The sequence below is a fragment of the Anopheles moucheti genome, chromosome 2 (assembly GCF_943734755.1).
Source record: "Anopheles moucheti chromosome 2, idAnoMoucSN_F20_07, whole genome shotgun sequence".
Taxonomy (NCBI): Eukaryota; Metazoa; Arthropoda; class Insecta; order Diptera; family Culicidae; genus Anopheles; species Anopheles moucheti.
This window is the reverse complement of record NC_069140.1, coordinates 54,043,438-54,057,356: the sequence shown is the minus strand read 5'-3', so window position 1 is coordinate 54,057,356 and position 13,919 is coordinate 54,043,438. Positions and strand designations below refer to the sequence as shown.

General features: G+C 43.2%; 3 protein-coding genes across 3 annotated transcripts; 1 reads left to right on the top strand and 2 right to left on the bottom strand.

The window, feature by feature from the left end:
- Nucleotides 1-369: 369 nt before the first annotated feature.
- LOC128310209 (UDP-glycosyltransferase UGT5-like) lies at nt 370-2,083 on the top strand. Its single transcript, XM_053046794.1, has 3 exons — nt 370-1,209; nt 1,280-1,725; nt 1,789-2,083. Exons 1-3 carry the CDS (start codon nt 370-372, stop codon nt 2,054-2,056), a joined length of 1,554 nt encoding a protein of 517 aa, XP_052902754.1. The 3' UTR covers nt 2,057-2,083.
- A 124-nt stretch (nt 2,084-2,207) lies between these two features.
- On the bottom strand, nt 2,208-3,093 carry LOC128298285 (uncharacterized). The gene is made up of 2 exons (XM_053034030.1): nt 2,848-3,093; nt 2,208-2,705 (listed from the first exon to the last, which is right to left on the bottom strand). Exon 2 carries the CDS (start codon nt 2,703-2,705, stop codon nt 2,265-2,267), a length of 441 nt encoding a protein of 146 aa, XP_052889990.1. The 5' UTR covers nt 2,848-3,093; the 3' UTR covers nt 2,208-2,264.
- Nucleotides 3,094-8,460: 5,367 nt separating this feature from the next.
- On the bottom strand, nt 8,461-9,774 carry LOC128298554 (sarcoplasmic reticulum histidine-rich calcium-binding protein-like). Its single transcript, XM_053034321.1, has one exon. The coding sequence runs from the start codon at nt 9,772-9,774 to the stop codon at nt 8,461-8,463; it is 1,314 nt and encodes a 437-aa protein (XP_052890281.1).
- Nucleotides 9,775-13,919: the final 4,145 nt, after the last annotated feature.

Here is a 13,919-nt window from a genome sequence, read left to right as displayed (position 1 = left end):
CAAACAGTGACATTGTCGTATGCGATTAAACCAGACGTTAGCGAGGAATTGGTGTAATCTCGGTGTTGTCAGAGACCGCGTCACCAATACATCCAAGGGTCGGTGATAATTGCCGGTGTCCAAATTCGTATGATAAGATATAGTCGTACGAGTTCTTGTTGGATTGCGTGACTTTACCGCCTTCGAAATACATTTTTCGAGTGCAATCTGTCTTCCAACGTGTGCGTGTGGAGCGGTCATGAAAACGCAAAGACTCCCGTAATTATAAACGCCGAGAAGTAAAGTGACTGTTTTTTATTTAACTCAGCCCAATCAACGTGCACTAATTGGCATCGTTCAGTGGGGATAAAGTTGAATATTTGGTTTAGTATGACGCTGCGATCGAGATTGGTGCTTTGGGTGGCACTGATGGTGTGCGCCGTGCGTGCTGAAAATATTCTTTTCCTGCAAACCACACCCTCGAAAAGCCATCACATCTGGAACAAGCAGATATTCGAGCGTTTGTATGAAAACGGGCACAATCTTACCATTTTGTCGTTCGAAAATGAAACCTCCGTGCCAGGCAAAACGTTCCTGGTGATGGAACAGTTCTACGGCAAGCTGATGGCGGCATTTGCGGACGGCGGCATGGCGGACTTTTCCAGCTACGAACATGCATTCGGCAACATAATGAATGTGTACCAGTATTACACGGTGGCAAGTCAGATACTGGAGGACGAGGAAGCCATCAAGCGATTGCTCGCATATCCAACAACGTTCCGATTCGACCTGGTGATACACGACTTCACGATGGGTCAGTTTTTGCTCGGTTTTCTGGAACACTTTAACAACCCACCACTAATATCGATCTCGCCGTTCAACATACCATCGTACACCCAGTACCTGGCGGACATACCGCTCTACACAACCTACCTGCCCCATCCGGCCTCCGACTTCGATTCGAAGATGAGCTTTATTGAGCGGGCGAAGAACACGATCTACTGGTGGTTCGATATGCTCTATCGGCAACAGGTGTTCATGCCCAAAGAACAAGAGCGAGTTAAGCGCGTTTTCCAAGGCACCATTATGCCGCACGTGAAACTGCTCGAAAGGCGATCGGAGTTGGTGCTGGTTAACAGCGATCCCGCTCTCGATTTCTATCAGTTACTGCCACCGAACGTAATTCAAGTGGGCGGATTGCATATCAAACGGGCAGATGAGATGCCACCGGTAAGTGTAGATATGGTCGCAGAGCACTTGCTAAGTGTCGCCAATTACATGTCGAATAACTCATCCGTAGATGATGCAACAGTTCATGGCACGTGCGAACAAAGGTGTGGTGCTGTTTAGCTTCGGTACGAACGTACAGAGCGAAATGTTGGGCCCGGAAGTGAACCGGCAGCTGTTGGAGCTGTTCCGCAGCCTGCCCGACTATGGGTTCATCTGGAAGCACGCCAATGCGGACAAGCTGGTGATGCCGCCGAACGTGCTGATGACTGCGTGGGTTCCACAGTCGGCAGTGCTGGCGCACAGCCGCACGAAGCTGTTGATTAGCCATGGTGGATTGCTTAGCTTGCAGGAAGCGGCCTGGCACGGGGTCCCCGTTATTGGTGTGCCCTTCTTTGCCGATCAGTTTTCGAACGTACGCCGCATCGAGCAGGCAGGTATCGGGATAGGCATACCTTCTAGCCAGATGAACGCAGTCACACTGAAGGAAGCGATGGATAAGATATTGGGCGATGCCAGGTGAAACAAACAAGATGAATTATCGATTATCCGCGTTGCATCATTTCGCTCTTTTGCTTACAGCTATCGGGCACGCGGCAAGGAACTGTCCTATGTTTTCCGGACTCAACCAGAACCACCGCTCGATCGTGCCATTTTTTGGATCGAGAAAGTGATCGCCAACAAGGGCTTGCGGTATCTCCGTTCACCGACGCGCAATATGGCACCGTATCAAGTGTACGGTCTGGACATGGTCGCCGTACTGCTGTTGATCGTGCTAGGGTATTATCTTATCTTTAAGCGTCACTCGAAAGCCGTCGGTGGAGCAGAAACGAAAAACAAAACAGAATAGAGCTGATCTTGAGGAAGATTTCTCTGGGAGAAGACACGTTGATAATTGGCCACGGGGGCAACAGTATAGAAGGGGTTAGCAGTTACGCGATTTGTTTTATTTCCTTTCATCCCGAAAACAGTCTTCCGCTCGATAATCAGTTCGTTCAGTCGTACAGCAAGCGGACCAGAAGCAAACCGGGTGTCTGGTATTGGTTATGGCACGTAGATCAAATGTGCACCGTACTGTCGCGATCGAGCGCGATTGTGGCGGCGTACGATGGTGGTGGTTCTTGTGGAGGGAAGATCTTGCTAATCTTCTCGTAGGACGGTGGTTCGTGATCACCCATAATCGTTTCGTAGGTCGGCGGTGGTGTTGCGTTGTGCGGATAGTCTCCGGCGTGGCCCCGTTCGATCGAGTATATCGATTGCTGATCACTTTGGGGTCCCGCCCAGAGACAGTTGCCGACCCGGTGCGTCAGGTAGACTGAGATCATGATGCAGATCAAGAAGAAGGCCACCGCTAGGGTGACCATAATGATCTGCGTTTCCAGCTGCTCCGACCAGCCCGTATGGTTCATCATGTATTCCAGTAGCAGTGCCACGACGACAAGCGAAGGGATCGTTATCAGGACGATAGCGAAATCAATGACGCACTGCTGCCACTTCATCTACAACGAGGATGATTTACAACACACACAAACAAAACAAAACAATCACACACGTACACAGAAACCAGAAACATATCGAATATTGAGTATATTGAGGCACAGTGACGTTATTTAATTTTGCACTCCGGAACCGCATACTTACGGTGCTACATTTTGAATCACGGCGGAAAACGAAAATTAACGGTTGCGCGTAACGTTAACAGCAATGCACTAAACGCGTTGATAAGCACTAATGACGATCCCGCGCAGTAATCTGTTCCGTGCAGCACGATCACACGCCGTCCAATATCCTGAGCAGGCGGATACTGTGTGGCGAATACGATAGGGCGACTATCCGCGGTCACCAGATAAATCTTAAACTCCCCTCTTATTTTTCTATCGCTCTACACACCACTGCATCCCGCCCGGTTCGCACACAAGAATGAGTATCGCTACCGGTCTACGTAAACGCGGCGCATCAACTCTTTCTCGCTTGCGCACAGTGGCGCAGATTTTGCTAGATGAAGATGCTATCCGCGTGTGACGCCCTAGCGCCAGACCGGTGTACTGCTTTTGGTGACCATTGTTGACACAGCGATTACGCAGTTCGTGCCCATTTTGTTCGCGTTTGTCGAGCGATCTTTGTACGATTTTCCCTGCGGAATTTCGTGAGCGTTACCTCCACTGAGGGTTTTGTGTGGCGTAAAGGAAGGTAAGACAGAGCAGAGCTGCAGTGAGAACGATGGACAGAGTATTATTCGATACTTCATAGGGGCAGACGGATGCGCGGTAGTAAACGGAAGTTTAAACATCGTTGCAAACTCGCTTGCCTTCCAGGTGCTAATTGTAACACGCTCTTCGCCTTTTGTTGCTATAAGAATGATGATTTGAAGAGTTTTGTACATAAAGCGAGCAACGTCGAGAGATTTTTGCTTGTAAAATGTAAGAAAATTATTGTTAAAGTAAAAACACATAGTAAATAAATTTATTACTTTCTTTTTAAATTAAATATGAAATGTGTTTCATTCTTAAAGTTGAGCCTTATAGGCAGATCACTTAATAATGAAGTAAATTAAAATTTATGTAATGATGTAATGAACTGTTATATGAAAACTTAATTTAAATTCATGACAGGAATTTTGCCAAATCGTAACAGTAAAGCAGTAAACATTTCTGCGAAACACTCCGCAATATTTTGCTTGACGGTGCGATTTTATGATACTTTGTATATGTGTCGCTTGGCTTGGAAAGATAGCGGCTCATGACGTTTGTTGTTGTGGACAGTTGCCTTTATTTTGTTGTCCGACGATCGTGCGATGGTACCCATCACAACGAACTGCGCCACGCGTACATAGAAGCAGAAGGATGGTAAAATGGTTTTATCGCAAAGACCAGATGACGTAGTACGGATGCAGCGATCTCGAGATAACAATGCTCAACACAGGTCCGATCGTGCAGTACAGTCGTTGTTGACAGTGTCAATGCCACTGTCTTTTTACAACAACAGACCATCGCCCTTCCCAAGGAGACGTGACGCATTCAACGTAAAATGTCGGTTACTTGGTTACTGGGAAAGTCATCGGCCACGCGTAGGCCACCCGAGGTGCGGTGTGATAATTGGCCTTGAAAGTGAAATTTTCCGTTGCGCACTGTGGGGATCTGGTTTCACCCTCACTTTGCAATTGGTGTAAAGCAGCAGCCTCATATGTGGATCAGTTCCGGTATATATGGTTACGTATCGGTAAGATCGGTGAAAGTCCTCAGTGTTGTAAGGGCCAGTCCTATGTTTGCGGAAGGTAGTAACATATTCATCATTCCATAGCTTAGATAACCGACGTAAGTGAAAATGTTTCTTAAAATGAAAGAAATGGCCATTAGCTGGATGACAAATTTAAATCGCGTTTCTTTGTAGAATTCCCCATTACTCATGGATTGTTTCGTAGGGGCATGTATGTGATCTGGTTAACCCGGTTATGATATTTTAAGCATTCTTTTGTGTAGCTCAGTAAGAAACAAGTTATTGTTACGAATGTGATGCCTTTCTTCCGTCAATGTGTACAGTAATTAGACAATGACAAAAAAATACTTTTTGTAAGTGACATACATAGCATTTGGCTAATATAATATAAAATATAAATAATTAATTGCAGGTATTGTGTGATTCTAATGCGAACAAAAGCAATAACAAACAATTTCATTGTTAATATTTGTCCAAATAACTATTTGTATGGTGTATTTGGTAGAGGGGTCGATCTTCACACGACAGGACCGCTGTAAAATCCCTTCCGTACCAATTCTCCGTGGGTGGTACTGATTATCCAGCTAAGAGTAAATAAAGTCAAAGTAGGCCAGAAATGGCAGGCCGGGAATTCAAGAGGTTGGAGAAATTCGAGCATGCACCTTAAGCTAGCAACCCCCATATTACAACGTTTAGCAAAGACATGTTTTTTTTCTGGAAGCTGAAAACTAATATCCACATTGGTACGTTATTCACGTGCATTTGATCATCATTATAACACCTATAAATTTCTTCTCTTATCGTTACCCTACTATGCTACTCAGGGATACAAACAATCATCAGTGGCTATGCTCGTGGCTATGCCTAGGGGGGTCTCCATTACGAGGATGGAGTGCTCTTGTTCATGTTCTTGGGGAAGACAGTAAGTTCATTTAATGTGATAGCGGTAATATTATTTAATAGCTATTAAACTCACTATGATAGTTTTCTAAGAGAAGAATTTCGTGATTCTTAACAAAATAGAAGCAATTTTTAAGATTTGTTTAGCTGATCTGATGACCCTTCATAGTATTAGTTGAGTATAATGAAAATGATGAACGTATCATAATTGGTGAGAGTTGAATTTTGGAATTAGGGCGATGTTTCAAAATTTATTAGGAGGAAAAAAATGGATGTTTAATGTTTTTTAATTAATTCGTCCACCGAGAACGGTTTAACGAGTATCGTTGTTTGAAATTACAATAAACGCAAAGAATTTCTAAATTGGGACATGGATATCGTAAAATCGAACTGACACGAACATTGATTGAATCGTCTGTTGTAAACGCAACAATCAATCGTTCGGATCTTATTTTTAAATACATTTTACAAACTACGATACGACGCCAGTCTAGGCAAACTTTAGAAAAAACACAATCCAAAAGTAGGAACCGCCAAGCAATAAATGGTCTCGACACGCACCACCAATGCAATAAAACAGCATCCTTTGTACGGGTAACAAAAAACATAAGCGGAACAAAAATAACATAAGTGTGCTAGGCCCGCACGCCGTAGCGTACAGGTAACAGCAATAAAACTGCATTCCAAGTCCTTAAGAAACCGTCAGGTCTGGCAACGTATTGAGTCTAGGGTAAAATAGGGACCGGCAAAAGGATAATATGGACCGACAGGAAATACGCGCCTATACATTTGGTGCAATTAACTAAACGGCTAAATCGGACGACGGATCCAAATCCTAAAACAACATTAATCTAGGATTCTTACCTCTCAAACCGTTGACATTAACACACACTCATGGCGTGTAGGATAGGCACTAACACTGTTAAGAATTTTAATATATAAGAACATACATTGTTGAAATAAACGCACTTACAATCTAAAAACGAACGAGAGCAGTCGCGTCCACGTTTCATTCATTCAATCTAAAAACACGACTTCGTGAATAAATCCGTTCAGTGGATTACATCGTCTAATCATGGCTTTAAGTGGCGCGTTAGTACCGTATACTGTGTTAGCGCGAGTTTCGTGCAACATTTGCCGATATCTAGATACCGATCGCGGAACAGCAAACGAAATCCTACTTACTAGCGGGGGATCATCTATGATTCCTAGTAGTAGTCCTGCAATAAAGATGACATGAGCTCTGCTGCGCCTGACCTCTAATGTTTCTATGTCCACAAGAAGGCAACGCTGTTTGTAGGGTGGTAGCAAGGATCCGTCTGCCCAACCTAGCTTTCTTATGGCGTATCGTGCGAATCTTTTCTGTTTTGTCTCAAGTCTTCTTATAGATATCATAGTATACGGACAAGTCACAACTGAACAGTATTCCAATAACGGGCGAACCAACGAACAATACAGAGATTTTAGACAGTGTGGGTCATTAAAGTCCCTCGTCGATTTAAACAGTAGGCCTAATGTTCTATTTGCGCGGTTAATAAAGTTCATAAAAGGATAAAGGATAAAAAAAAATAAAAAATAAAAGGATAAAGGACATATACATTGATGGAAACATTGATGAACAAATGAATATAAAAGTACAAATGGAAAACGTTGCAAAAGGAAAAGAAAAAGGCGTTCATAAAAATAGACGTTTGAGAATGAAAATATTTTTAAACAATAGTATGTCATACTGTCGGCCCATTCGGTGATGTATTGGTAGCGGTGCAGGTTATCATATGATAAGACCGGTTAGGAGGATAAAATACAATCTGGACCAATTCCCCGTACGCAAGAATGACTATCCGGCTACGGGTAAATTAAGTCTAAGAAAGCCATAAATGATAGGTTTAGACCTTTTGAGGTTGTATTACCGATAAATAAGAAAAAGAAGTATGTCATACTGTATATATAAACAGAAATGCAGATTTCTTTGTTCTCTTGATATTAGGCTGATTTGAATTGTCATATTAAACTAACACCCGGAGAATGTAATTGTTCGACCGCTTTATTATGTATTGACGATAACGAGAACAGTTAATGTATGAACAGAGCAATTATGCTGTCTTAATCTACACAAAAAATAACAACAAAGCAATGTAAGAGCAAAAAAAAGCAAAGTGAAGTTCTTATAATAACTACGAACCTAACAACATGGTTGACAACAACGAACCATAACTCCTTCTCATTTGGTTCAACAACTCTCGATCGGTGATTTCAATTAATCATAACTGAACTGAAATAACTCGTTACTGTTGTGCTTCAGCTATATCAGCAAAATATAAAAATTCTCCTGTAGAAAAATATTCTTTGAATTGAATGTTTGAATTGAACGAATGATGGAATGATTATTTAAAATACAGGGGAAGATTAAACTCGATTTCAAAGATGCTGATGGATGTTAATAGTACGATTTAACATAATCATATTTGTACCTGAGCAACAATTAGGCAGTAATCGTATAAATAAATATGTCTTTGAAGTAGCGAACAGGTTACCAAAATTTGGTTGCTACTGCCAGTGGTTACATTGTACAATGCAACAAAAATCATACACAATGGCATTCTGGAATGGTTCCGCATAATCGAAGACACACGGTGTCGTTTTTGTAACATGATGAATGATTTTGTTTTTGTGAGGTGTAATAGAAGGGAAAGGCAAACACACTTTGATGACTGGTGCTCGTACCAATAATTTGATTAGCAATCAGTCTGCAAAATCAAAGCTAACAAGTGCATTAACAACATTGTATGGCAAAAAATACTTGTGTAATAAAAAAAAGCAAAATAGCAAAGGAATTAGTATGCTAGTACGATAGAAAACAAGTTAACAACACAGGCAACACGCTTATCATAATTGGTCTGATACGGATTGATAGGTATCGTTTTGAAATTATGAAACCATGCGCCGACACCGTCTACAGTAGTGAACAGAAAAGAAAACCATCAAATTGCTAGCGGAAGAGGGCTTGGAGCATGTATGCACCTGGCACGTAGCTTATTCCGGACGAAGCGTAAATCGACGCCACGGTTCGATGGGCGCGAAAATAGGCTTGTGGTACATTGATGCCCCGATCCCATTCGCAACGGTTTCCGAATTCCACTACCACAAGGAACCGCTTCCGGGGGGTAAAGTGGGGCCGCTGGCAGTTTGTTGTTTGACTTTGTGAATAATTGTTTTCACGATTGGCACCTTCACCGGAATGGGCTGCGGCAGGTAGACAGGGACGTGCTTCTCGATCGGGTACGGAACCGGTTTTTCTATGGGCACGGGAATTTTCTTCTCCACCGGATACGGAACAATCTTTTCGATCGGTACCGTGATCTCCTTAATGTCCGGAACGGCGATCGGTTGGGCGACCGGTATGTGGACGGGGTAGGGGCGCGGGACGGGTACCAGCACGGGGTGGGGAATTTTCACCCGCACTTCCTGTGGGATAGGCACGTGTATCTTCTTCACGTACGGTACCGGTACGGGGGTTTCGATTTCTACATGTTGACTGATCGGAATGGCTCGCCCTTTGGTGTGTATGATCTGCGGCCCAGGTCCGCCATAACCGGCAGCTGCTCCGATAGCGGAGCCGCCGTGGAAATCTTCATCCTCGTCCTCCTCCTCACTGCCCTCGTCATCGGTGTATTCGTGCGACGTTGGCAAGCGGTTAGGCGTTCCGTGCAGTATCTTGTACGCTTGTATGAGCTGTGGATGGTAGGAGGTATGGGTTGAAGATACCTGATGGTGGTAATGATGTGGCGACTGTGACTGCTGTTGCTCCTGATGCTTTGGCCGGTGGTGATGTTGGCTGTAATGATGATAGTGAGATTGTCCACCAAGCCCAGACGAAGTTCCCGTGCTGCTGCTGCTGCTGGTAGCATGATGGTTTTGATGTTTTTTAGCCTTATTATGATATCCTCGGTACGCATTGTAAGCGTTCGATTCTTCGCTGGCACTCGTGTCCACCTCGTCGTCTTCCTCCTCGCTGTCTGCATCCGAATAATTGGGACGACTTCGTGTCCTGCCGCCATGTTTGGTAACAGTTTTGTAGGTGGTCATGTAGTGATGCTGATGGTTAGCGCTGGCTGTGGCGGAATCATCCGCATAGTCGGCAGTATCTCGCTCCTGTTCCTGGTCCTCGTACTGATCGGCTGCTTCTTGATACTGCGGTCGATACTGATAATGGTTGGACGCAGTCTGAGGGTTGACGAACGCGGCATTACTCTCACCACTCTCGATACCATTGGACAATTCGTTGATCTCTTCCGGATCGTCGTGAGCATTAAGGTGGATGTTTGATCCGGGCGATTGATACGACAGCACGTACTTTCCAAGAATCTTTGCCGGTACCGGGTTGGCCTGCGTGCTACAGTGTGCCAGCAGGTGTACCAGCAAGGTGGTAAGCACCACAGGAATAGATGCCATCTACGGAAATAATGGAAAACATCCCCACAACAGCAGTTAGGCTGAGGCTAACGTATCACACTAGAACTCACTTGTTTGATCTTGTATCTAATGCCCGGTTTCGATGCCGAATTAATATTTTTCACCTCACTTGCACTGGTCGAGCATACTACTGAAAAATGAAATACGACACAATTGATAAAAGCACTTCCACCGCCACACAGTGTTCCTCAGCGTATGGCACGAGGATTGAAAATACGATTCAATACGGTTTTGTTTCAAATACTGCGGGTGCTGCTCGCCGTAGCAAACGTATCCGTTCGCGGTGCCTTTCACTGACCGAATGCACCGATTACCGGGCAGAAGTGCAATATTTATAAGAAAATTGGCTGTTGATTGAAGAAAGGGCATGGTCAGTATTTGCAGAGCATGGCATTCACTAAACTACCACGGCCCCATCCGAAGGGTTTCGTGCATACTGTGCGGTGGGACCTAGTAGGATCGGATTCGTGGCGGTAACCCAAGCGGAACTTCGTGCGATATCGAATGACCGCTTCCGCCGTACCTTTCCCCAGCGCCGAAGCAGCAGACGCGCTGGTAGGGGAAGGATTGTATGACGGAAGAAATGGGGACCGAAATTCAGTACGGCAGTAGATTGGTGATTAAAAATTCCCATGACCGTTGCGATCGTCCGAACAGTCGATGTGCAGTGTGTGGGGTGAAGCAATCGAAACTACGCGCGAACCATTTAATGGCCAGCAAAGCAAAGCATGCGATGCTTGTTCGTTAGGGTAGCAGCGCTAATACGGTATACTTTATGTTTACGGTTGGATGGTGTGTGTGTGTGTGTGTGTGTGTATGTCCAAAACACAATGGCAATGTCGGGTGCAGTTGTCGAAAGGTGTTAATAATGGAAGCAACCGCCGAACAGTGAAATCAAACATAAGTAAACAATTTTTTTGTTCAATTTAAATTGATTATTGGAATGATTAACGCAACAATGAAACGAAACGCAAGTGTAATTATGAGCTTAATGGCTTATTAATCCAGCTGATAAGTGCTGCTTTCAATGTTGTGCAAGGGCGCGACGGTGGATCGGCATGGGATTAACAAATGAGGAAATACTACTCCACTCCACTCACAGAAAGAACTTACTGTTTCTCGGTAGGTATGAAAACATGTGAATTAAATGAGTCATATGTTCAACTGCATTACCAGGAAAAGAAAAAAGAAATGGAAACTATTTTCTGTTAACGTGAATGATAAGATTCCACACTAGCTAGCCGGGTGATCTTCTCTTTGTTTTACATAAAAAAGTTGAAATGTACCATTTCATCGGATTTTATTCATGTTTTAGTCTTTGCTTTACCTGCAAAACGACGTCTGCGTTGATTGTGATTCTGCTCTGATGCAGCAAAGTGCATTCGTTGCAGTAACCAACAATGAAGTGACAGAGCCCTGAGAAAACTGCAAAAAGAGAGAATAATTGACGCAATGCCAAATAGAGTGCGTGCTGACGAAATAATACAAACACGTTGGTATACATACTAGTGATGGGAAAAATCGCTCCCATGTGGGATTCGATCCGACCGATCCGAATCCGCCTTGGGATCGATTCTCCGAATCCGATCCGAATCCTACTAGATTTTTTATAACCACAAAAAAAAAACTCTTTACTTTGTAAACAAAGAAAATGCTTTGTGGATATGCTAATACGATATTTTTTTCTTTAATTAAAAAAATGGGTTCAATTTATGAATTTTAAACCCAACCAATATTACATCGTAGCTGAATCACACCCAATCAAGATCACCAAATATATTATGTGATTTTTTATATTGATATGTTTTAAACCAAATGCAAAAATTAAAAAAAATACAAACCAAAGCTATAAAAATCCAAATCCATAAAAAAATTATCCAATTATTCCTATGTCTTCCTCGCTTAAATTATGCTTTAGAAATAATATTTCATTGAGTTTTTTTTTGGGGAGCAGCCTATTTCTTCTGTTCGTATAAATTTGCCCTGTCTTAGAAAAAATGCATTCACATGGAACAGAATAAAAAAGCAATAAATCACAAAATATCCGCATTCGAAAACAATCCCTATCACAATCCCAGATTCCAATCATGACAGATCCGGATCCGAGATCTGGACTCTTGTTTTGGATTTCGATCCCGGTTTCCCGTCATATCAGATCCGGATCGAAAAGGATTGTTTTGGGATTCCAATCCAGAGGATCCTGGATTTAGGATCGAATCCGAATTGATCCAATGAAGGATCCAATCCCAGAATCCGATCCGATCCGATCCGTCCAACACTAATACATACCATCCGGGATGGTATCCGAACTACGAAATATGAGCTTCTTATACAGTGGCCTCGATGAACAATAGAGCCGATGGATCCTTCTATTCCGTACGTAACCATGTTTACGCTACCAAAGAAAAAAACATTGTTATATGGTCGATAATTTGATTGCCTATCAGGAATATCAGGAAGCATGGGTTGAGCAATCAAAACATGATCCATCTAGAACGAGCGAAATTGTTAAAACCCAGAGAAGAAGACAGACGTGATGCAATGTTCTAGTTTGTTTTACTATCTGCATGTGATTTTTTGCCGCTGATTAATCAATGAAATGTGATGATTGGCGTTTTACAACAATACAAAGGTTTCTTTATTTTGCTAGTCTATTTGTCAGTGACTTGAGTGGTTATTTCGTGTGAAATAATTGATGCTGCCAACCATTGCGAAAATACATCCTGCAAGGACCTGGAGCACGATAACCGTGATGGTTTGGATTGAAACGTTTTCAGAATTGTAAAATAACATTTTGAAACGATTATTATTAGGTTACAATTTTTATGCCTGAAATGGAATAGTATAGACATCCATAGATCGACATTAGTTAAATCATTTGTCACTGCTATAAAAACATAAAAAATAAAATTCGGTTTAAAAACGCTTTTAACTGCATTGCTCACCTACCAATTGTACTTGCGGTTGATACCAGTACATCGTGAGCTCCGCGTGAAACCTTGTGTATTTTAGTTAATTAAAAATTGTTCCTATGTGCGTAGACCACACCGGATTCATTTTTCCCATATTGACGATCATGGTTTAGTACCAGTGAGGGTTAGCTCCAATCTTTGGTCGAAGCGATTGTGGACAAGCGTCCCGCGAGACAAAAAACTAAAGGTTTGTTTCCGTTCACGTTAGTAAAGGAAAGCATAGACAACCCTGCACCAAGCAGCTGATGATATGATATAAAAAAACAAAAACGGAAAGAAAGGTGAGAACATACGTGCGGTGGCATTTTTGCGTACGACTTGCATCACGGTGCGCACATGCATTGCGTGCATCACTACTGTGGTCGAGAAATTTGAGACATTTTGCCTGTTGCTTCCGTTCGCGAAAACAACTGCAGCAGTTTGTTGTTCTTTGTGCCACGGTGTGGTTTCTGACCACTGTATTGGGCGAGGAAGTAAACGCTGCAAAAAATACCTATACCTCCGTGCGGTTTCATACCGGGAGTTCGATCACGCGCACAGAATGCTTTCATGCAACCGTATCGATGCAATCAGTGCGGTGGCCGCAGACCAAACCGAAGACAAAAGTGACCCCGGGAGAGTTGTTAGACGGGGCACTTCATTGCGTAATTGAGAGGTAAAAAACGGAAAGACCACTAGAAAATGATACTCGCAGTTATGTCAAGGAAAGATTTCCTTTCTTTTCCGGAGATTCGACAAGTTTGGAAAGTTTCCTCGTCTGCGTTCCGTGGACGTGTGGACGCGATTCCAATTATTCGTTTTGTTGCAAAGCATCGAAGATAATGCTCCCAATTTCCTTGTTGGGCTTGTTCTTTCATCAAACGGGCAAGATAGAAAAAAAATACATGAACATCAAACACGGCATTGAAACATAGATCAGATACTTTACCATTCACATCCAATCGCGCGGACACGGTACATTGAGCTTAATTGATGAATGAATGAAACGAAAATGGACTCTGCGGCCACTGCACTCCATTGCGGCTAGTTTGGAGTGTCGTTTTTCCACCCGTGGTCCGGTGGTGTTTGGTGGTTAGTGAATTTCGTTCGTTTGGTACGTAAAAATGAAATTTTGCGCTCACTGCTCTTTGGTTGGTTCGGGGCCCGTGCCGT

Coding starts and splice junctions, on each gene's coding strand:
- LOC128310209 (XM_053046794.1), top strand. CDS start 370: ATGACGCTGCGATCGAGATTGGTGCTTTGGGTGGCACTGATGGTGTGC. Junction 1,210..1,279: donor GGGCAGATGAGATGCCACCG/GTAAGTGTAGAT, acceptor ACTCATCCGTAG/ATGATGCAACAGTTCATGGC. Junction 1,726..1,788: donor AAGATATTGGGCGATGCCAG/GTGAAACAAACA, acceptor TTTTGCTTACAG/CTATCGGGCACGCGGCAAGG.
- LOC128298285 (XM_053034030.1), bottom strand. CDS start 2,705: ATGAAGTGGCAGCAGTGCGTCATTGATTTCGCTATCGTCCTGATAACG.
- LOC128298554 (XM_053034321.1), bottom strand. CDS start 9,774: ATGGCATCTATTCCTGTGGTGCTTACCACCTTGCTGGTACACCTGCTG.